This window comes from Lonchura striata, chromosome 2 (genome assembly GCF_046129695.1).
Source record: "Lonchura striata isolate bLonStr1 chromosome 2, bLonStr1.mat, whole genome shotgun sequence".
NCBI classification, from domain to species: domain Eukaryota; kingdom Metazoa; phylum Chordata; class Aves; order Passeriformes; family Estrildidae; genus Lonchura; species Lonchura striata.
Window position 1 is genome coordinate 93562421 of NC_134604.1, and position 23400 is coordinate 93585820.

Genomic DNA, 23400 nt, shown 5'->3' on the forward strand with positions numbered 1-23400 from the left:
GTGCCCATTGAGAAGATCAACCTCAAAAAGCCAGATTTTCTTTGAAGATATCAAAATAACTTTATTTCCTCATAAATCGAAGAAGGTCGTCAAGAAGATTTGTGAAATGATGAAACAAGATTTAGTCTAGTTCATGGCATTGTGCAATAAAGCTTATTGCCTTTTTTACTTTCTGCCACTCTTCAGTGTCTGACAGCAAGGAAAATAAGGTGGCATACATGCAGGACTGTAAAGCCACTTAATGAAGTGTATGTTTTTTCAGTTTGTTTTGGAGGCTCTTTAAGTGAAATGATGTACTCAAAATACATTTTTAATATCTAATTTCTAATTTAATATCTAATTTAATGTCTAATATTGATCTACCTTCCAAGATTTTGCTGTGATACCTTCCAGCAAATAAAGACAGTGTCAGCTTGCACAGTGACCTCATTGGAAAGTTACTTCTGGAACAGCAGCTGCAGCAAGTGTTAATCTAGAGAATTGTCAAGGAAATAAGGGGGACAACTCACTTTCCTGGAGTGTCATTTAGGATTATATTAAATATTCTAATAATGTGCAGACCCCAGCATTCAGAAGCTGTCACAGGAGTATCAGAGGAATCAGGGTTTGCATAACAACAGGAGGGGATATCCTTGCTGTTTCCTCTTGCTCTCTTGTTCCCAGTCCTCCCTGTGACTGGAATGTAAATTCTAAACCCCTGAATATGGCAGCAAGCCAACCTGCAGAAGGCAGCTGGCAGGTGGGCAGCAAGTGGTCAAGACAGCAGGAGAACACCAATAGCTGTTATGCCTTTACACCCAGTTTAGCTCTTTAGGTATTTCGGAGCACGCACAGTCTGTACAGGAGGCCGTGGATCGGATGCCCAGGCACAAGAAGAATGAGCATGCAATCTTCTGTCTGCACATCACTCTGCTTTCCTGAAGACTCTGGTTTTGAGTACTTAAAAATCTGTTTAGTCAAGAGAAACCTTAACTTACAAGGTGTTTCTTCTTTTTGCATGCAAACAGAATGTTCGTTAAAGACTCTTCTGTGATGGTTTTGTGGCCAAAGTGACCTTCCTCTGTACAGTTCATGCATATGAATTCACCACAACCTTGTTTGACCTTAGACGGTCCTTTTGAGGGAAAGGGGATACTGCCTACCCAGTAACCAGTCTGGTGCTCTGCAGAATTAATTATGTTTATAAAGTAAGATAAAATATTGTGTCTGTGATTATTATTTGTTTTAATTAAAAATAATTTAGAAGCAGCTAAGTGGGAAGAAGCCAAAAAAACATGAAGAAAATAATATCCAAAAAGCTAGAAAACCAGCAATCAAACAGGAACAATAACAAAAAAAATCAATAGGAAGAGAAAGGACATATACTGAATCCAATTAACTTTGAATTGATTATAGAGAGAAAAACAAAACCAAATTTTAATCCTCCCTCTAATATTTGATCCTGAGAACACTGCACTTATTTAAAACATTCTCATAATCAATTTCCTTAATACTGTGCTTTTTCCTCTGAGACTGCACATTGCACCACATTTGACATTTACCAGAATAAAATAAAAATAAAAACAAGAAACTGGTATAATCAGCTTCAGTTTTGAGAACTAAAATAACAAAAGCACAATCAAAGAACTGAAAGGATAATTAGTAACAATGAATACAAAAGTGGCAGCTTAAAGCCTCTTTCAGATTTAGCAATATGTCGGAGCAGGGCTAAGGAAGCAGAAACAATGAGAAAAATGTTTCTTCTCAACAGACTGGGTGACAAATTAAGATCATAGCTAAGGGCCTAACCTATATTTCAGTTAAAATTCTTGCAGTTAGAGCCTAACACTGAGTATAAAGAGGCATTTTTATTTATTCACCTAACTGCTTACTTTGCTACTGAACATTTCCAGGTGATCAAATTGCTCTGGTGGCTGTAAAATTTTACATCAAGAAAAGGGTCCATATACAAACCAGACAAGTGGGTAAAGAAGTTAAAAATAAGGCAGTGTCCAGACCTTTTAGGACTTTAAATTTCATAAGCAAGATAATTAAAAACAACTAACGATAGACAACAATTTACTAGCATGATGAAAACATCTGTTCTACTTTTGACTTCTTATGTTAATAGTCTTGAAGATTCATTGACTTTCTAGGCCAAAGGAAGATGATGTCAGTATTAAAAGTAAATATCAGAAAATGGGTAAATTGAGGATGTGTAGTAGTACATCCTAAACCTCAGTGATATTTATCAGAGAGCTCTGAGCATACTTGTTCTTTTGTTTCTTATCAGTTGTGAGGTATCTATTCACATATTATTTCTATTAACTTACTAGCTGAGGTTACTCTCTTTTCACATCTAAAAGCTGAAAGTTGAGTCTAATCTAATCTTGTTGTCCAATTTGATTCTGTTGTGAACAGAAAATATTGCATGTCTAAAGCACCTATCCAAGAAGGTGAAATAAATTGTCCTTTAAATGTGCTTGCTTCTCAGCCAGTGTAAAAAGCTTGAAGTGTTCATCTCTCTGTTAGACAGTTAAATTTAAGTAAGAGGAATCACAGCTTGACATCCAAATTAACAAAGGCATCTGTTGGTGTAAGCAGTATTATATTGAGAGATCTGACTTCAAAATGCTACAGTTCATAAACTCAGTAGCTTTGGACACTGTGATAAAACATGCAAATCCATGAACATTTCTTGCAAGACACATTCCTGAAATATCTCCTCTCTTGGGTTTATCATCCTCTCACTCAAACAGGGCTTCACCATGATTATATATGCATATAAAGGCAAAAATAAGCAATGAACTTGTGTAGTCATGAGGGAAAGCATGAGGAAATCACTTTCATTATCAAAAAAAAAAAAATTTGGCACAAGAAAGACATTCTTGTTAGACGGGTGGAACTATACAAAAGGAAACTGGAGTTGTAGCAGTGAATAACATACTAGTTGTGTGCAACAGCAGGTTCTGCTCTACTCTGCACTGGTGTGGCCTTACTCTGAATATTGTGCACAGTTTGGGCTGAGGTCACTTGGTGTGTTCAGCTTGCAGGAGACAGAGGGGAGACCTCATTGTGGTCTTCAGTATCCTCATGAGGAAAGTGGAGGAGGGGTACTAATCTCTTCACTCTCATGACCAGTGACAGGACTTCAGGAAATGTCATGAAGTGGAGTTAGGGGAGGTTTTGGTTGGATTTCAGCAAAAGGTGTTTCACCTAGAGGGTGGTTGGGCACTGGAACATACTATCTGGGGAAATGGTTATAGCACCAAGCCTGACAGAGTTCAAGAAGTGCTTGGAAAATGCTTTCAGGCACATGGTGTTTACCCGGTGTTGTCCTGTGAAGGGCCAGGAGTTGACTTGGATGTTCTTTGTAGGTGCCTTCCAATTAGGCATATTCTATGATTCTGTGATTCTATGACCTGTTAGTGAAGACCTGCAGACAGTAGATCTTATTGGCCCTGACTCAGTACATGAAAGGATGACTTGGCTTGCTGACCTCCAGCATCCTATTTCTTGCAATATTGAGAAAGGTCTTTGCATTTGAAAGAACTCTGTGCTTACATAGGACACATATGACAAGGTCCAGCCATAGTTTATAAATCTGTCAGTGCTGCATAATAGAGACTGTCTTATTTTTCCATCTGCCAAGACTTGAGCAGGGCTGTGCATGAATTGAAGTGTTACTCAATGTATTTGGAAAACTTTAAACTGAAATATTGAAATGGAATTTAGCAAAATTTTAACAGCTGAGCAGGATCACAGCTTTAGCCTTGAGTGTCTGTGTGTTCTGTGCAAGTCCCAGTTTTGGTAAGTCCCTTTGGCTCTGCCGAAGCTGTGGGATGTGAAAGTGCCTGCCAGCTTCTGCATCCCTGAAACTGAATCTAGTCACATACCATCTGCCTTTCCTCCTCAGGCTGTGGTCTTCAGCCAAAGCATATTAAGACATACAAGAAGACAGTGACAGCAAGTTTCAACAAATCCCCAGAATGAATGGGGGGTTCAGGACTTGGGTGAAGTAGGGTACCATCAAGGACACAAAGCATAGATTAAGAGATCCCTCAGGTCATATGAGTAGAGACAATATATTCATTGTTCCTGTGCAAGCCAGTAGTGGATGTTGAAAGAGGGATATTCTGCCGTTTGGTATAGGCATGATCTCTTTGAATCTTGCACAGGCAGCTGCCCAAAATTAAATATGCAAGTAAGTAAAGCTTCTGAGGAGAAGAAATGTTTTCTAATCAATTTCCATTAGATAGAAACATGGTATAGATAAGTAGGTGGTAAGCTTTTCTGCCAGTGAATTAATACATCTGTGTCATGACCATCAATTGTTGTCAGAAAAATGTGTGTAGTCTGGAAGACTTTTTACAAATTGGCAGTGACTGGTCAGGCTGACAACAGGTGTATGTACTTGAATCTATTCTGACCTTTGGTTCATGGCATATGCTTGTGTCATGTCACATTACCTCATCATATCACAAAAGCTAAATGTCATACAGTGTCACATCTTAAGCTAAGGCAGCTCATCAGCCCCACTGGTGTCACATCATGTACACCAAAAATAAAACAAAAGCACAGTAAATACAACATCCTGTATATTATTTTAGCTGTTATCAGTCACATAAGAAGTTGAAAGCAATATTAATGTAAATGGAAAGACACAGCATAATTTCTTTTGAAACTTTTTGGGACTTATTTGCTGCTATTCCCATAAATCATTTTGCTGTGTGTTGACAAATCTTTTGAACAAGTCTCCTCAATACTCAGAACCACACACCCTTGGAAATATGCTGCTTTGGACTCCCTGAATTATCACCATGTTTAAGGTGAAAGTTGCACCAAAAGGCAACTGGCTAATAAACCTGTCCTTGTCTTCTGCTTGTGGGATTGCCCTTCTTACCATGCTCCTACTTTTGTCAGCCTATGACTCAAAGCCTAGTAACTTAATCAAGCTTGTGTTTATAATGCTATGTCATCTGAGTAGGAAACAGAAGCAATCCTTTGTAACTTAGCGCACCAGTCACATGCTTCTAAAAATGACTGACTGTGAAGCTTGACTGCCAGGACATAATTTTAGATGAATGGCTGACAAAAACTGTGATACACAGGTTTGGATAACTTATCATCAGCCTATGGGAAGCTCATAAACTTATGAGCTTATAAATTTATAAATCTATGGGAAAGAAGTCAGACAAAGGAAACATTCATGTTACAAACTGGTTAAGTAATCTCTTCAGGTCTACACAGCCCACGCAATGCTAGTGTGTCACGTAAGGTTGCATGCGGTCAAACCAGTAAAGGTTTAATCTTTTAAGGACAGGTAGTTGCATGCAGCTGCAAAATGACATCTGGTGGCCTTTTGGAAGAGTGACTGCCATGCTTTCTCAAGACAAGGGCATAGGGGTGGGCAGGTGCAGTTGCTTTCAGAAGACCTTTGCTTCTGGGGACTGATAAGTTGTGAAGATCAGGACATAGCAAGTTTCAAATTAAATGTTTGTGACTGTTCATCTAACTACTCACATCTAGCTACCCGTGAGTACAGGAAAATGCCATTTTAATGACCATGATTTTGTCAGGCCACATGACAAAACTTCATTTCTGTCTCTCCTTCTCCTCCCACTCCATGCTGAGCATGTAAGGAAGGAGGGAAGGAACGTGCAGGATTGTGCCCTTCCTGCCCAGCTGTGTGCTAGCATATTTCCTTTTCTTGTTCTTTCTATGCTCATGCCTTGCAAACTGCCTCACACAGAGAATCATAGACTCATCAAGGCTGGGAAAGACCTCCAAGACAATTGAATCCAGCCTTTGACTGAGCATAACCTTACCAAGTGCCTTGTGCTGATGTTTCTTGCACACTCCCAGGGACGGTGCTCTACCACCTCCCTGTGCAGCCTGTTGCTAGGTCTGACCACCTTGTGATGGGGTGAGAGGGGCTTTGGAAACAGGAAATGAGAGATGGGATTCAACAAGGGAAGGATTTAGGAGGTAGCAACCTTAAGGACACACTCCCTTTCTGCCGCGCTCCCGCCCCAAATCCCTTTTCTCTCAGCCCCGGCTAGCTCTTGTGGGGCAAGGGCGGGCGATGGAGGCACCCTGAGCCGCTCCCAGCTGGGGTTTGGAGAGTGCCTTTGTGGGTTCCGGGCAGCGCTAGCAAGCCTCGCGGTGGTAAATGAAGAGCGGATCCTGCTGGGGGCTAAGTCCAAGTTTATTGTAGCCCAACGGGGCCAAATAACCTAGAACGATGCCAGCCAACAGGAACAAGCACAAGGTGCTTGCACTGGCTTATAAACTGTAAGGGAGGGGTATCCAACGACCAATGGGGATAGGGATAGGGGGTGGCTCCGGGATGGGGGGATATGGTGGGGTCCAATGGGGGAAGGATATGGGGGGAGCCCCAGGTCCTCGCCCAATCACCCGGTGCCCTGAGTAGAAGCTTCTGGATGGATGGGAAGGGGCACCGAGTGATAGACAAGGCACCCGGGGGGGGGTAAAATGCCTCTTTCAGGGTGATGGATAGATACTGGGAAGGCGGGAAGGGCGGACAAGGCGGGAAAACTGGGGATAAACCAAGTTGCACACGGGGGTACAAAGGAATAAACCAATACATAATACAGGGATAATAAAACATACAAATAACGCAACTCCACACCTTTCATATCAGATCCTTCTCTGGGAAATGCTGAGCATCTGTAGGCTCCTCAGTAGCCCAAGAAACAAAAAATATTTGTCAGTTTCCAAAGACTCCTTGGAGATACTCAATTTCTTTCAAGACTACAGTTCCCCCATCACTACCTCCCTTTGCTTTCCTGTTCCTCCTTCAGTTGAAATGTCTGATACTTACTAACTAAATCATTAACTGAATCAAGCATTTTAATAGGCTAAGTAATTATAACCCGTGGTAATAATAAATTATATGGAGAGGGGGAGTTTCAATTAAGAAATATTTTCCACCCCTGTGTTGCATATGACCTTCAATGTATAGGCCATATTTCTCATTCTGCCACCCTAAGGGAACTGCTTCCCTTTATATATATTAAAAAAATTGTTAATGGTGCACTTGTAATCACATGGCTCCATTTTAACTAATCTCATTCCAGACTTTCCCTAGAGGGTTTAATTATTCTGGTTTGTGCAGAATTACACCCAGTTTAAATTCTGTGTTTCTGACTGCAGCTGCTGTTTCCTTTGAGCATCCATTCTCCAAACCAAGTGCACAAAGAAGCGTGATGCAACAATCAAACTAACAGCTAAATGAACAATTATAAGTGGAACCTGTCAAACAACAGCTATATGTACCTTTCTACAGATTAGCAGACCATAATTCTGAGCTATCCTGTCAATGTGGGGAAAAAAACATGGCGTCAGTTATTTAAACTATGCAAATTAATTAGGGATTTTCCTTTTTGTCACAGGTATTTAAAAAAATCAAAACTTGAGAGGAAGCTCCTTCCCTGATATCCTCCCATTAAAGGTCTGGGTCAACAACTGATATCTGCTACCTTTCTATAAATCTAGAGATGATACCTGGATTCCAATAGAGCAGTTCAGGATTTATACCAACTTCAATGAGAGCTAATTTGGCCTTCTAAATATGTAATTGTTCTTAGCCAGAAAAAACCAAACAAATCCCTCAGAGTAGTCAGTGATTGTGACATTTTAACAGTAACAGCCAGTATGATGGAGTGTTTTTGGTGCTTACTGACAGATGGTCATTGTGTTACAAAACAGCCTCCAATAAATAATGATCATATCCACATGAGAGGTGAAAAATAATTCTCTATTGTCCATCCTTTTTGCTGCACATAATGAAGCAGAAATGTTTCTTCAATTCCATTTTATTCTTATACTCAAAGTCAAAAACTTCAAATTTAAATGAAAAGTGATAAGAACTTGAAAGCAGAAATATTTCAAGTTGGTTTTATTTGTTTGCTTACCCATTTCTTTGCATCTAATAAACTTTTTGGTTAATGATATTCAATCCTTATTTCATAGTATACATTTCCCCTCAGGTGCCAGTGAAGCTTCTTATAAAAAATCACAAGTAAGCTCAAAGTGACAATATTGTTTTATATTTGCAAGGTGACGGGTTTGAAACTTATTCCTCATGACATGATGAGCATGAGTGCCCAGTACCCTGTATGGCTGGGAAAGAGGTTTCATTCTAATCATAATGCTTCAGAACATAATGTGTACTAACAGTTTATGTCAGTCACAGAGCTGTGAATTTATTACCGTTACTAATGATGTTAAAGAAGTTATGACTCTTATACTGTAAAAGAATCTGAAGCATCAAATGTGCTCAATACATGCCTCAAACATATTACTACATGTCTTGTACGCTAGGAACAGTGCAGTAGAAGTATGACTATTTCTGACTGGGTAGGAGGTGAGAGTCAAATAAGGGGAATAAGTTGTCTTGCATCAGATTGTTGATGAACAAAAGGAGTATTTTTCACAAGCACTGACATACTGAACAATACAGACTTCAGTTTTTGAGAATAAATTGTTGATCAGTAGTTATCCTGATTTGCACTGCAAAAAGTCTCAATGATCCAACTGAGCTAAAGTAGAATGATGAAGCACAACTATAAAGAATATTGCACAGCTATTTGTTTACATGTTGCCTGTTCAGGAGTTCTAAAAGTAGCTAAACTGGTTTTTCTTTTGTCTTGAAAAGAGCAGGTAAAGATAAACATATGGAATTAACATATCTATGAAGCAAGAAGGATTCCTGTCAGCTCTCAGAACCAAGCTATCCTTCAGCAGTAATTTCCAGCCATGTCTTGTACAATCTACAGCAAAAACACTCATGACTTCCAAATCTTTATCTGTGTGGGACCTGATTGCTCACCTCTTCACATTTGCACTTGACTACATGTTTGAGGTTTCAAACTGGATTATTTTACTGACTCTTTGTAATCAGGGGAAAAAGTAAAACTTCCAAAACCACAAGCATTTTGCCTACAAAAGCTTTCAGAGCACACTTTGCATAAGTTCACAACTACAGAGGTCAATGATCAGATTGAAATCAGAAACTTCTGTGTGTCTGAATGACCCCTTCCAAGGGCAAGTGCTCTTGGTTCATTACCTGTGGGTTTTATATCCCGCTATGTGTTTATATGTTTTTAAATTAGGAATTATCTGAACTAAGTTCTGCAATTAGAAACAAGGAGCTCTGCTTTTATTAGAAGCCATAATGAGTCCTCAGCCACTTGACCCTGACAAGGTGTTGGAAGGGTTTTCTATGGTGGTTCCTGAAAATGGAATATCCTCTTCAAAACCAACTAATCTCAATAAAGTGAGAGACATTCTCATATCTATTAAGTAACAATTTATAATTCAGAAGAAGATTTATGAAAACAGCAGCATGTCTTTTGTCTTCTATATATATGACAACATTAAATGCTTAAACTAAGTGAGCACTTTTGCAACAACTTGTTGGCAGTTTGAAATCCTGTGAGGAAATTAGTTCATGGCTTCATCACCTGCAAGTGAGCTATCACAGCTCACCCATGGCAAGCATTCTCATAAACCTTGAAAGCTGAATGATTATAGAGATTTTCCTTATCATATTGGAAAGGTGGTATCTTAGAATCACACAATATGTGGAAAATCATCTAATTCCAACCCCCTTGTCATGGGTAGGGACACCTTCCACTAGACAAGAGAGCACAAATACTCTATCTAACCTGGCCTTGAATACTTCCAGGGATGGGTCATCCACAATATCTCTGGGAAAACTGTTCCAGTGTCTCAATGATCCTGACAGTAGATGTTTTCCTAATATCTAATTTAAACTTTCCCTCTATCAGTTTAAAGCCAATACCCCTTGTCCTATCACTACAGCCTTTATAAAAGTCCTTCTTCAGCTCTATCATAGCCCCCTTTATGTGCCAGAAGGTGCTATAAGGTCAACCTTGTTCAGCACTCCAGGCTGAACAACCCCAACTGTCTCAGCCCATTCACACAGGAGAGGAGCTCCAGCCATCTGACCATCTTCCTCTGGACTCACTCCAGCAGGTCCATGTCCTTCCTGTGCTGGGGTCCCCAGAGCTGGATGTAGAACTGCAAGTGGAGACACAAGAGCAGAGTAGAGGGGGAGGAGCATTTCCATCAATCTGCTGCCCCCACTACTCTGGATGCTCTGGATGCAAATTGGCTTTCTGGGCTTTGGTGCACATTCATTGACAGATGATATTGAGTTTCTTGTCAGCCAACATCCCCAAGTCCTTCTCCTCAGGGCTGCTCTCAATCTTATCTTCATGTGTTTTCAGGTCAAGGCTGCAACAAAGCAAAATGGATCTTGTAATAACAGTATCTGGATAAAAAGATGACTCCTGGCTCTTGGCAGTTTCAAGATCTTCTCTCTTAAGTATTTCCAGACTAAAGAATTATATGGTTCTAAGATTCCTTGTCATATTTTAAGCCATTGTTTGAAAGTTAAATGTATGAAAAAATGTATGAAAAAAACAGAAACAAGGAAAGAGAGAAAATCTTGCTTCCTAATTTTCAACTGTCATGATTTTGTAAAACTACTTTCCTGTCCAGTGGTACCTTTGATATGTTCTCTGATTGTACCCAGCTAAATCTTGCTTTATCTTCTTACAGAACTCTCACCCACCTATTATTTCCATGTATGAAAAGCAGAGGGAGACATAGGAAATATTATTTCTCCAAATAAAGGGATTTGGAGCTATCACTGTACAGGGAAAGGAAAACATTTCTAACACATGTAGACATATACTAGAATAGAATTTGCAGACCTTTTGTAAAGTTTGAATTGTGAATCCCATGTTCTTATAAGGGCTTTATTTGTAGTAACACCTAAGGAGATCATGTTAAGTTTACAGACAGCAAAAGACACATGCACACATGCATTCACGAAGTGTATCTCCATGCAATACCACACTTATGACAATACAATTTATTTTATGCCAAGTGCTGTGTGCCACAGATTGCTGTATCAGTACAGTACTCACAAACTCCACCAGTGAGTGGAATTTATACTCAGTGAGCTTTTTTATACTCAGTTCCTAGACATGGTCTTCCAAAACTGATTTTTTCTCTCTCTAGAAAGCTTTGAGTCTTGAAGCCCTGTCATGTCTCAGACTAGGGGCATGCTTTTCTCCACTGAGGGTTAAATGATTATCTCTTACATTCCCACACTGTGAGAGAATCTTTGGCAAATTTTCATTATAATTTTGAATTCTGGCCCAGCATTCTTATAAGCTTATTTGAGTTTGGTGTAATCCTTAGTTTTATACAAGTAATTCTATTCAAATAACAAATATTTGGGTCCTAGATGACTCTTAAGAGATTTAATGTGGAATCTCTGCTTCCTTCCAGTTTGCCAATGATTACTTTCTTGGAACTTAGGAACTTCTTTACAGCCATCTCTTTATCTACTTGAAAAGCAACCAACAGTCTAAGTGATGAGATGATTCAGGTAGGTGGCCTTCATGTTTGGTCACAAATTAGCTGGACCACCAGCTTCAGAGTGTATTACAACAGCATTAAGTCCAGCTGTCAGCTACATAGTAGCTTTCCTTCAGGGTTAACACTGAGGAAAATAGTATCTTTATTAATGAGCTGTACAGTCAATACATTTGTGCATAATACACAGCAAATTCTGTGTATGCAGCAAGATGAAGGGGAGTCAATGCTTCAGTTAATCTCTGGAGGACAGGGCTGATGTGTCAGTGGATGCTGGCAGCCTGAAGGAATGGGCTGGCAGAACATTAACATTGCTCAAAAACAAATTAAATTTTTGGATCCCTAGTGGAAAACCCCTATGTAACAAAACTGGTTGGGGGGTTGATTGGACAGGAAGCAGCTTTACCCATGGGGGCAAGAAGTTTCAATAGCAATTTCAATAGTAATTTCAAAAGCAATTGCAATAAAGGAATCCAACCTTACCACCCCCTCCAAGTCCCTGAAAGGAAGTTGTAGTGAGGTGTGGGCTGGTCTCTTCTCACAAGTAACAAGTTGAGTTAGGAAGAGAGGAAATGGCTTCAAGTTGTTCCAGGAAAGTTTAGTCTGGAGGTATTTAAAAGACTTGTTGATGTGACATTTAGGGACATAGTTTAGTGATTGACTTGGCAGTGCTTGGTTTACTGTCAGACTCGATGTCAGAGGTATTTTCCAATCTAAACAAATGTATGATTCTCCTTTCTTCCCCTGAATACAGTGTCTCTTTCATGATGAATAATTTGGAGTCAATAGGGTTAGGAACTGGAAGCCCAGAACAGCCAATATGGAAACCCAGTTTAGTCCTGCCTACCTCTCCAGAAATAAGGCACTTAAAAGGCAGGTCTTGTGTAATTTCCTTATAGGAATTGAATCCTCACTAGGATCTGGCCTTTTATTCCTATGCAGGGATTACATAAAATATTAGACAAATACTTTTTTTTTTTTAATTAGAATATCTTATTTTAATGTGTGGCAGGATGCTTGTACACACACAGAAATAAGTAAACCATCTGTGGGCCACAAAAATCAGCTGGGGTCAAATCCTGAACTTAACTGAAGATCTTTGTAAAATCATGGACTTAAATTAGGTCCACATTCCCCAGCTACAAATCAACCTCTCTGTTGAACAAATAAGACTGCCACAGAATGTTATATCTTCTCCAGAAAAGCAAGCAAACTTACACAAGATATTTGATAGGAATCATCCATCACTGTGCCTTTGATCAACTAAATAGAATGTCTTTCCCACCTTAGAGAAGCTGAGGTTTGGGTGTTTGTCTCTCCCAGGAGAAAACAGATGCACCCTTTCCAGGCTGTATGATGTCTGACTTTGGTGACTACTCATGCCTGGTGAGAGCTCAGGGATTACGTAGGAGAGAAGCTTAAGGCAGAAGGAAGCCTTTAAACTTTGAGAGCTTTGGGGACATTTTCTTGATCTTAGATGATATAGCATCTACCATGTTACTTATGATAATTCTAAAGTTCAAGGAGCCCCAGTCTCATAATGGACATAGAATATATATTTCAAATGCACTAATTCCTATATTGTCTTTTTTTTACTTTTGCCCTTTTGTGCTGAATTCATATTTACAGACATGGCAGCTATGTCAGTAAAAGATAGATGTGAACAAATACTTTCAGTAATCACGTTACTAAAGTATAGATTGAAATGACTAGAGAAGCAATTTCTATTCAAGTTATTTTTAACTACATTGACTGATTGTGACTAGATTCATTAGGCAAGAATTTAGACCAAATCTATATTCAAGCTACTAGTTAGCACCATGAGGAGGGTCATGATATCTGGAAAATTCCAAAGCATTTGCCCAAACTTACCTGTCTGCTGAAGAATGTTTTCCTGTCTTAGTCCTGTCAAATTAGGCAATTCCTTGCCTATCTGATTTGCAAGGGTCTGACCACTCTTTTAAGGAGGTTCTGCACTAAAATCAGCTAGAGATGGTGTTAATTCAAACAAACTACATGGAGTTCTTCCCAAAAGGATACATAATCAGGTTCCCTAGTTTTTGAAATAATTTCCTGACCACCAGGTTGTGCCATGTTGTAAGACAGAGGAGCTATATCTGCATAAAAATCAATTTAATAGCTGTGGCTATTTCAACATCACAACTTTCTAGCCTAGTGGTTTGGTCACACTTGGACAGTGAGAAAGCTGCATTCCAATACTCATTTTTGGAAACATGTAAAACATAAAGCTTAATTTATATTAAGCTTTAATTAGAATGAGTTTGCAGCACATTTCTCCCCTTTCTCTGAGAGTATATGACAGATTCAGCACTTTTCTTTCTGTACTCTAATGAGTATCAGGAGACAGGTGACTACATATCCAGGTAGACTGAGAAGGGGCTAGAACCCAAATAAAACACAGCAAGGGCACAAATATTAGCTAATAACTATCACATGAACATTGCTATGACAGCAATATACCCGTGCTTGTCAAATTTTCCCTGTTGATACTTCAAAACACATCAGCAATGCTCTTGCATTTCACAACAAATATCCATTAGTGTGTTTTTTTCAGAGAAGAGTGAATTTATTAAAATGTATGTTTGTGAAGAGTTGAAATCATGTGTAAATTCAGGCTGCATCCAGGACATAATTTCAGCTAGCAAAAGTGAAGAACATGTTGAAATAATTAAATATTCTATTTCAGTATTTTAAAGGATTTTTTTCAAAATATAGTCATAAAGGTTATGCTGTAATTTAATTTAACAACATTTTCTTTTTTATCATAAAAATATGATTGAAAATTAAGCTAAGCTGAGAGGAAAGGAAATAGGAAAGTGCTAAGAGGGGACTTAATTCACATATATGAAAACCAAACCAAGCTAATTAAGGTTGAAATAAATATGTCTAACTAATTTACAAGGAGGTTGTTTTGTTTACTGTAATAAATAAAAAATCCTCAAGAAGTCAAAGCATGACTTGACTGAACTTTTGCCTGTGGCACTTCACAGCAAAATGCATGACTTGACCAGATCCAGCATACATTCATGGGTTGGTGACAAGGCCAAACCACAGTGGGGAGAACAGACAATCTTTGCTAATGATCTAATTCTCACAGCCACAGTATAAACCAGCACTGGTATTTATTTATTTCTTCTCAAAAGGAAAGTCCTGAGTATACAGAGAACAGCAGAACTGGAAGAAAAGCATTTTCTTCTATTTTGTTCAGCTATTGTCAAATATTTATGCTCAGGTGGTGTTTTCTTTTTAAAAATTGTATATTTAAAACACAAAGCCATGAAATGTTTAACACCATTCTGGAAAACTGATTTGTACAGAGTTTAGTTACATTTATTATTTAACAAGTGAATAGTAAAACTTACTTAAAGTTCCTCCGAGCATTTCAGATATTAGCAGGCTTTATAGAGATAAGAATAACAGGATTACTAGGGATGCTAATACTATACAGCATAATTAAAAGCTACAACTAATATGGCTATTACTATCACTTTAGAACTATGCTACAATCTATTATGCTTTCTTAGCAAGTTAATGAAATTCTTTGTCCCACACACAAAGGATCTGCAGTATAACAAAGTTATTAATGAAAGTAATTGAACCCGTTAGAATAAAAAAGGATCACTGGCAAAAAAAAAAAAAAGGGTAAATGCAATTCACTTACTCAACAATCATACTATTGTTTTGTAAACAATTCAAATTTTTAAAAGGCTTATCACTTCATGCTGTACACAGATCTTTTGAAAAATATCGGTGCATGTATTTCTTTGAACATCTAAATCAGTTTTAAAAGCAAAGTTTTGCTTAAAAACTGCAACAGGAATGTAACTTCAGCAACTAAAAAACACCAAGTGATATTTCAGGAGTAACAAGTAAGGTATACAAGCTTAAAAAATTTTCTCCTGCCAATAGACATTGTTTTTCTTTTATTGTGGCTTAATACGGTTTCATAATTTCCTTGGCTTTAAGATCAATGAGTTTTTAAAGTGTAAAATGCATCTGATTCCTCTTACCTTATGCTGAAGGACAGATTGATTTGTTAGGCATTTCGGTTTTTTCACGTATTAAAAATTAAGCAATAAGGCACAATGTGGAGGAGTGATTATCTGATGATAATCCCAGCTTCCTGAAATTGCTTTATTGCAAATATAAATATATTTTAGATTTTTCACTGGATATTATGGGCATTAGCATGCCCATAGAGTTTCATTTTCCCCTTCAGAATATTAAATTCATAAGGCTTTTTTTTATTTCTAAGCTATTTTTTAATGTGCAAGACAGGACTTCATATAGTCAAGAAATACTGTAATTGGCTGGTGTATACTCCACTGGGGAGATTAATTTACAAGCACTGTACAGTTCTGCTAAAACTACTTTTCAACCTTTCAAAATGTCAATAGTATATTTTCCCAGCCCTGTAAACACATTTTGATACACAATATAAACTTTAATGGTAGTTTTAAGACACCTCTGGGGGTATGGTTATTTAAGCAATAAGACACAGTGGGGTGTGAATTATGGTATAATAATTCCCCACTAACTGCATTGTTAGGCTCAAGGCCAAAGGCCAAGAGACCAATGAACACACTAGGTGTGAATTATGACTTCATAAGTCACACTCTAGAGTGTCTTACTGCCGTTATAAAAATATTTAAAACATGTTTTAAAGCAAGTACTTTATTCCTAGAGTACTGTACTTTAATGGAATATAATGAAAAATCTTCCTAAGTAAAAATTTAGCCATTATGTAATAACCTGAAATTAAAAAAAAAAAAATTGAAACAAACAAAAAAAAGTCTTCTAAGTTTGTCATATTGCACTGTGGTGACATGCTTTAAAGAATAGCCCCAGAAAATATATGCCTTACCCAAGTTTGCAAAAAATAGCACAAAGGCCTTCTTCACAGGGAATTATAATCTGCTTTGCTCATTGTCTGTAGAATCAGATTGCAAAAATCAGGGGTGTACTGGCTTCTCTCATGTAACTCTGTTGCTGAAACTGCTAGAAAATCTACACACCTTTTTTTCCACACTGGTCCATACTGCTGTAATAGGGCACAATGTGGACTTTGAACAAGTAGCAAAAAAGTTCCTTAAGACCTCATTTGAACTCCTGCAGCTGAGCTCCTGAGGTTGCTCACAGTTCTAACACAACTTTTGGTAAGGACGGCAAGTAGGATAATGTATATTTATACTGTTTCCCGTTTTAAACTCCATTTGACAAATGCCTTTTCTCCCCTCTGGGCACTCTCGCATTCCAAGTGCAGCAATGACAACAGTGTCATCTGGAGATACACAAGCTCACCTTACAAATAGCTAAGTGACTGCGAGCAAGCTCACTGCAGCAGCAGGGATTTTGGCATGATCTAAACTGGCTTCTCAGTCAGTTTTTACAGCTTGTCTTAAACTTCCAGGCTGCTGTGGATTGATTGCTAGCAGTGGCTGAGCCAGCTAGAGAGCACTAGGGTTAGCAATATGATAGAGTTTATGGCAGGGCTGCTTGCCAGACCCATTTGGGGAGCGATAAGCCTCAGGGCCTTCTGCACGTCTCAGTGCTCCGAGGTGCTCAGCACTGCCAGGCTGGCTGGCTAGAGGTTGTTGTGGCTATGGATAGGGATGCTGTGCCATGTAGGGATAACAACCTGCATCCTGGAAGCAAAATAGCTGCAAGATCAGGTTAATTAGCTCTTCTGCATCCAGTTCTGGAGCTGTTGCATTTTGCACTCACAGAGGGATCTCTGTGTGTCCCTGGTTATCTGAGCAAAAAATCAGAAACCTCAGTTCTTCCAGGCACAGCCTCATTCTAACATAACTGTGTAGCAGGTGAGAGTTGTTTTCTGCATAACCTCACTCACCGGGATTACCTGCCCCTCCTGGATAAAGTAATTGTCTGTGGCCATTTACATCAGTCAAAGGTAAGATTTGGAATCTAGAGTTCCTCATTCTCCATGATATAGAAATGGATAATCTTATACAGAAAACTTCTGTGAAGCTAACAGGGGTAACAAAGAAAAATTCTGAGCTAACTTGGTGTCTCCCCTTCCTTGTCCACTCAAAATGTCTGTTTTAATCTCATGCAAGAGAAGATGCTTAATTCTGCCTACAGATTGATGATACTCATGGGAACAGTTTGAGTTTTGTTGCTTCCCTGAATAAACAATCAAACAAGCATGTGGTTGTTTTTTGTATTCACCCTGATTGAAACTTCTGTCAAGCATGATGGAAGAACCTACAACTCTATGTATTTTTTCCTTTTCCAACAACTTCCATTCTTGCCATTCTATACCTAGCTTACATTTGAAAATATTTGTTTTACATCCACTTGCAAAACTGGAAACACTTTTTCCTGGTTCTCAATAGGAATGGGACAAACAACCAAGAGAAGTGTTCCACACTGGCTCTACATACTCCAAGAACTTAAAATAAGTCGCCCCAGGAAAGTACCTTTAAATATATATGAATTACACCTTTTAGTGGCAAAGCAGTGTTTCAAAGACTGCTGGGCAATAACTAAGTTCCCAGCAGCATGTTTTTCATAAATTAACATTACTGCTCAGAACTCATCTACACTGACTAGAATGCTGCAATTTCTGAAACTATTGCATTACATGAAATTTGAGTTATAAATGCATCACTGTGCTACCATAATAAGGACATAATACTTTGATATACCCATCTCTGCAAAGCCTTCTGGCCTGTAACAGTAAATCATAGACCTATTTTCATACCTCATTACCATTATGTATCTTTCCACTGACACCTGACCTTATGCATAATCAGTTATGAATTTCAAACCACACTTGTAATCTAAATGAATGCCTCATTATTTTACATAACCCAGAATGAAATAAGATTTGAGATGTAATTTCAAATTCACAGTTCACACATTCAGAAATGCAAGTCCATCAAAAAGAAGTAATGGTCTCTAATTCATGACTGTGAACAGCACCAGATCACTCCTACACATAGGAGCTTTGCAAGAATTTCAGGATTGAATTTTAGAAAGGATATTGCCAGTTCTGAAAACTGTTAAAACTGTGTTAAAACTGTTTGGTATGTTGTTAAAGATAATCTGTAAAAGAAAAATGCAAGTACTGAATTTATTACCTGTATTTTGAAGAAAGAACGACAGCACCAATTGCATGAAGTTATAAAACACCAGAAATAGACATGTAAATAATCTCCATGGAACACAGACATCTACAAAGAAATATATATATATGTATACATGTAAGATAATAAACCCATTCATTAGGGAACAAGAAACATATTTTTGTACTGTATAAAACAGCTGTACAGTGTGCACACAGACTTTCCTGATCTCTCCAAAATGTCTGTCAGTCACTTCTCCCCATCATCATTAATATATTTTCTTCATTGTCCATGGGAGAACTTAGTGACTGTTTTGTACTTTTAAACTAAGTACTTATAGTGCAGTTTGTCTCCATATATATATATACACATGCATACATATATATACTTGCTGGTGCACACATATATGTATACATGTATATATATATGAAAAGAACAAATACACACATGTACACACACACACACACACGTGACAGATCTAAACAACTCCTCCATCCTGTGCTATTGAATTAGTGCTTGTAACAAATCCCTGCACATTTTGTGAAGGGAAGAAAACTTGCTGATTGTGCAGCTTGAAGTCATTAGATGGTTCCATTTCTAACAGTCTGCAAGCACACATCTGAGTCATATGGTGGTATCCCATATGCCTGAAGAGAGTCTGTTGCAGGAGGTATCTTCTACCTTCTTCAGCAGCGTTGGCTTCTTACAAGGGGGTGGAGGTGGGGCTGAGATTCTTTGCTCAGTATTGTGCAATATTTGCTGCCAATCTTCTCTCTCTTCACACAGCTTTCTTCTCCAATCTAGAAGCTCTTGTAGAGCCACACTCTCATTTTCAGAAAGTCTAAGCTGATGAATTACCTGTGAGAAGAAAATAATAATAACAGTAACAATAATAATAATGGTGGATAAAGAAAACAGATCAAGTGAGCCTGTTAATAATTTGAAGCAAACTTGTCCTCCAAAAAGGTTTTAAACTCTTTACACTGAAAATAAAGAACATTAGTGATTTAGAATTGCCTTATTGCAATCCCATGGGTGAAAGCCAGAGTCTGAAGTCACAATGTCTGAAGCTGTATGAAGCAACTGCCAAAACTGAAACAAAGAGAAAAAACTCCCCTGTGTCATCAAAGAGTGCAGTAACACAATTCTCTAAAACACACAAAGCAGACTGCCTACAGCTGCTGCAGGAGTAGCAAGTTTTTTTCCTCTAAATATTAATATCCAAATAATCATAACCAAGAAACCATAACCTTTGTTGCACATTAGAATCAGTAAAGCTACTTGTCAAAGACAGGTGTTATCCTCAGCACCAGGGGCCAGTCCTGGTCTTCCTCCAGAGTATACATGAACAACTTTAACTCTAGTTTCAGTTGCCCTGAATCTATTTATAAATTCATTCTAAAGTAGTCACTGTTCTGTAATAGATTCATAATACACATTGAAGAAACTGTTCCCTTCCATTTAACTTTTCTATTGCAGTGATTATTTATTTTGTTCAAGTCAGTTTGATGCCCTCATGGCAGCTCAAGTCCATGAAGCAATGAAGTCCATCTCACCATCTTTTAAGACTTGACACTTATACAGTAGAGAAGCCCCTTGAGCTAGTATTGAGATCTATTGGCTTGGGAGCATTCTGTAGCAGGAGACATTTAACTAGAAAATATGAAACAAGCCTATCATAACATCTAATAGTCCACAACCCTTATCCTGTTACCTTCTTTCTTAAGAACCTCAGGAGCACCTCTAAGAGGCATCTATGGCATGACTAAAATGCCCACATTTCACCTCACACAATGGCCTCACATTAAAGCTGAATTTTACTTGTCATAATGAGGGATAGCTGCATCCTTGTTATGAAAAGGAAATTATGTGCAGTGCTCGTGGGATACCCCACGCATGATTAGTTCCAGTTATGAGGGAAGCTGAGTGACATGAAGGGCATTTTTGTCACTGATAGACAATGGGGTTCCTGGGGCCCAAGAACTGTCTGTGGGCTCTTCCTGTGGCTCCTGCTCTTCCCTCATGGAATAGCAAGTGGCTGGGTATAGAGGCTAACCAGGCTTTACATTTCAAATTTCAAATATGTCCTGTGCAAGTCAGACCTTTCACATTCACATGGTGTCAGAGAAGGAATGAACCCTTGCATGGATGTTCCTGAATATGTACAGGGAATTTGCTCAATTTCTGGTTGGTTGATGCTTCAAAGAGAAACGCGTTAGCTTATAATAACAGTTATAATAAAAAAAAGCAGTTTAAAGTTCTGAATTTTTTTTAAAGAAGAAAAAATGAAAATGTTTGAAAGAATTAAAGTGTATTTCAATTGTATATCACTATCAAGTTAAAAACCTCTTTGCTTTTATATTTACACAAAATGCAACAGGGCATCTCAGCAACTCAGATAAAAATGAAATGTTTCCCATATATTGCTAGAGGGACATTAGAGAAAAAACACATTACCTTTTTTTCAGTGGTTTATAGAAGATTAGAAGACAAAAATTTTCACTTGAAAACAACTTATCAAGAAAGACAGGTCAGGTGTTTTACCCTATACAACAGCTGGGTAGTTTGTGAGTCACCATGGCTTACCCAGTCCTGGCCATTTTATGTAGTTTTATATGAGTTTAAATTATGGGCATAATCCATTCTGAAACACACATAGATTGGACTACAGTCTTCCCAATTTTGACACCTTATTTGTCCCTAAATTTTAGAAATTCCAGGAATCTACACTAGGCATGCTTCTTAGAGAGGTGCTGGAGCACACAAGAACCAAGTTTGGTTAGAATATAATTGCAATAGTTTCACATGAAAGATTTTCAGAGATAATTAATCAAAGGCATGCCTGAATACTGGAGGATAAATATAGTCATAAAAAATAGATATTTTAAAACTGTGTTGTTGGATGTGTTCTGGTGACAAAAGTTTGATAGCAGGATTAATGAAGTCTGGAAGAATTTTCAGATTGAGAGATGGACAGAGTATTTGAAAAGAGACAGTATTAGTGCCATTCCAAGGAATATAAAGGCACATAGATACATGTAAGAAGTAAGTGCATTTTGCCTGGGCATGGGATTGACAAATCCTATTTATGGCTTAAAGGCATTGAAAAGCTTTATTATACTGGCCTTGCTTATGCAAGCTGTAAATTAATATTTGGTTATCACTTAGAGCTCATTTTCCAGTGCACAGTGGAAAAAAGTTGGTTCAGTTCACAAATAAGTGTACATATTTTATCTCATTTTCTAAAACAAGGATGGAAAAATATCTCAAACATTTATTCACTGTGAAACTGATCTGGTAAATTAGCTGGAAAACAGCCTGAATGAAGGACATGAGATGAAACTAGAGTCGAAATGAAATGGGGGAAAATGCATAAGAAGTGGCAGAGCTCTAAATGAACCAATTAATTTAATTAGATCTATTTGAATAACATGATATCTTTTCTCCATTTATGATTAGACCTGTGACGAGTTAAATATCTATTATACATATTCATTATAGAAAAGGTACATGGAGCACGATGTAAAACAGTAAGCTATGTTTCTTCATTATTATTCTATATCCTGAAAAGGTATTTTGTAAAGGGTGAATGATGTGTGTAGAAATTAATTACTTTAAGACTATGGATCTTTTTAATGGACATTAAACAAAAAACTTCCACCACCTGTATCAGCAACAACAACTGCAGACCAGGATTTTCATGCTCAAAATCAATGGTCAGTCAGACATTTGGGATAGACCCACAAAACACAGTATTTGAATACTGGCATTTAATAGTTCTGCCTTTGGGTGGAAACACCATCCCTGTGTTTAGTATCCAGAGTTCTTTATGAGCAAAGAAGAAAAGCTGAAGTATCAAAGTCACACACAAAAGAAGAACTTGTGGAGTTACCACAGCTATTAACCAGAAAATGCAATGGATTGAAGGATTTAAACAATATCCATATTTTCCACTGCAAAATATGGCAAGATGGACAAAATAAATTTGTAACAAGCAGCCCAGGGAAGAGCTTTCAGGATTTCTTTCCACTTCACACCCCAAACTCTAATGGTATAAAAGCAAATTCTCTCCTCCTGGCATCAGGGATTTTGTTTGGTGACAGAACTCCAATGACTCAGTTCCATCACAAGATGTAAGGAAGGACTTTCATCATTCTCCAGAAGTTAGAGCATATTGAAAAATTAGAAGATGTGGATTCAGCTTCTCTGTGCTGGTCCTACCTGAAATGAAAATAATTTTCCTCTTTGCATTGGGAAATAGAAAAGAAAAGAGCTGATAACACTGCAGTGAAAAGAGCTGATAACACTGCGGTGTTTTGGCTGCTGCTGAGCAGCACTAGCACAGCCTCAGTGCTGTCTCTCCAGCATTCCCACCTGACCAGTAGTCTGGGGATGGGCAACATTTTGGGAGGGGACACAACTAGGCCAGCCTACCCAAAATGACCAAAGGGATATTCCATACTATATGAGATCTGCAGATTAAAAGTAAAAGAAGGGGGAAGGGGGAACATTAATTATTTACAAAGTTTGCCTTTCAGAACAACTTCCCCATAGGCTGAATCCCTGCTTCTCAGGAAGTGGCCAGACATTGCTTGCTGATCAGAAGTAGAGAATAAAATCTTTTTGTTTTCTTTTCTTTGCCCTTTGCTGCTTACACATGCACAACCTTAACTTTTGCTTTAGTAAACTTTCTATATCTTGAACCATGAATTTTTTTCCATCTTGTTTTTACTCTCTGTCCTGTTGCAGGGGGGAGCAATAGAGCAGCTTGGTGGGCACTTGGTGTTCAGCCAGGGTAAGCCACCACAGTTCTTTCAGGTTAAGCAAGAGACCAAGTTCCCACATGCTGAGAGGACACTGCAACTACAAGGGGTAA

General features: G+C 38.2%; 1 protein-coding gene across 8 annotated transcripts in view; it reads right to left on the reverse strand.

Moving 5' to 3' along the window:
• Window positions 1-7801: 7801 nt before the first annotated feature.
• MYO16 (myosin XVI) overlaps window positions 7802-23400 on the reverse strand; it is a 358973-nt gene continuing 343374 nt past the window's right edge. For 7 of the 8 annotated variants that reach the window (XM_021545590.3, XM_021545595.3, XM_021545596.3 and 4 more), the window contains exon 35: window positions 14542-19382. In XM_021545590.3, the coding sequence (XP_021401265.2) occupies window positions 19149-19382 (234 nt within the window). In that variant the 3' untranslated portion in view covers window positions 14542-19148. Of the gene's footprint in view, window positions 10264-14541; window positions 19383-23400 lie in introns of those variants that run through there. The other variant, XM_031503852.2, reaches the window with a different exon arrangement.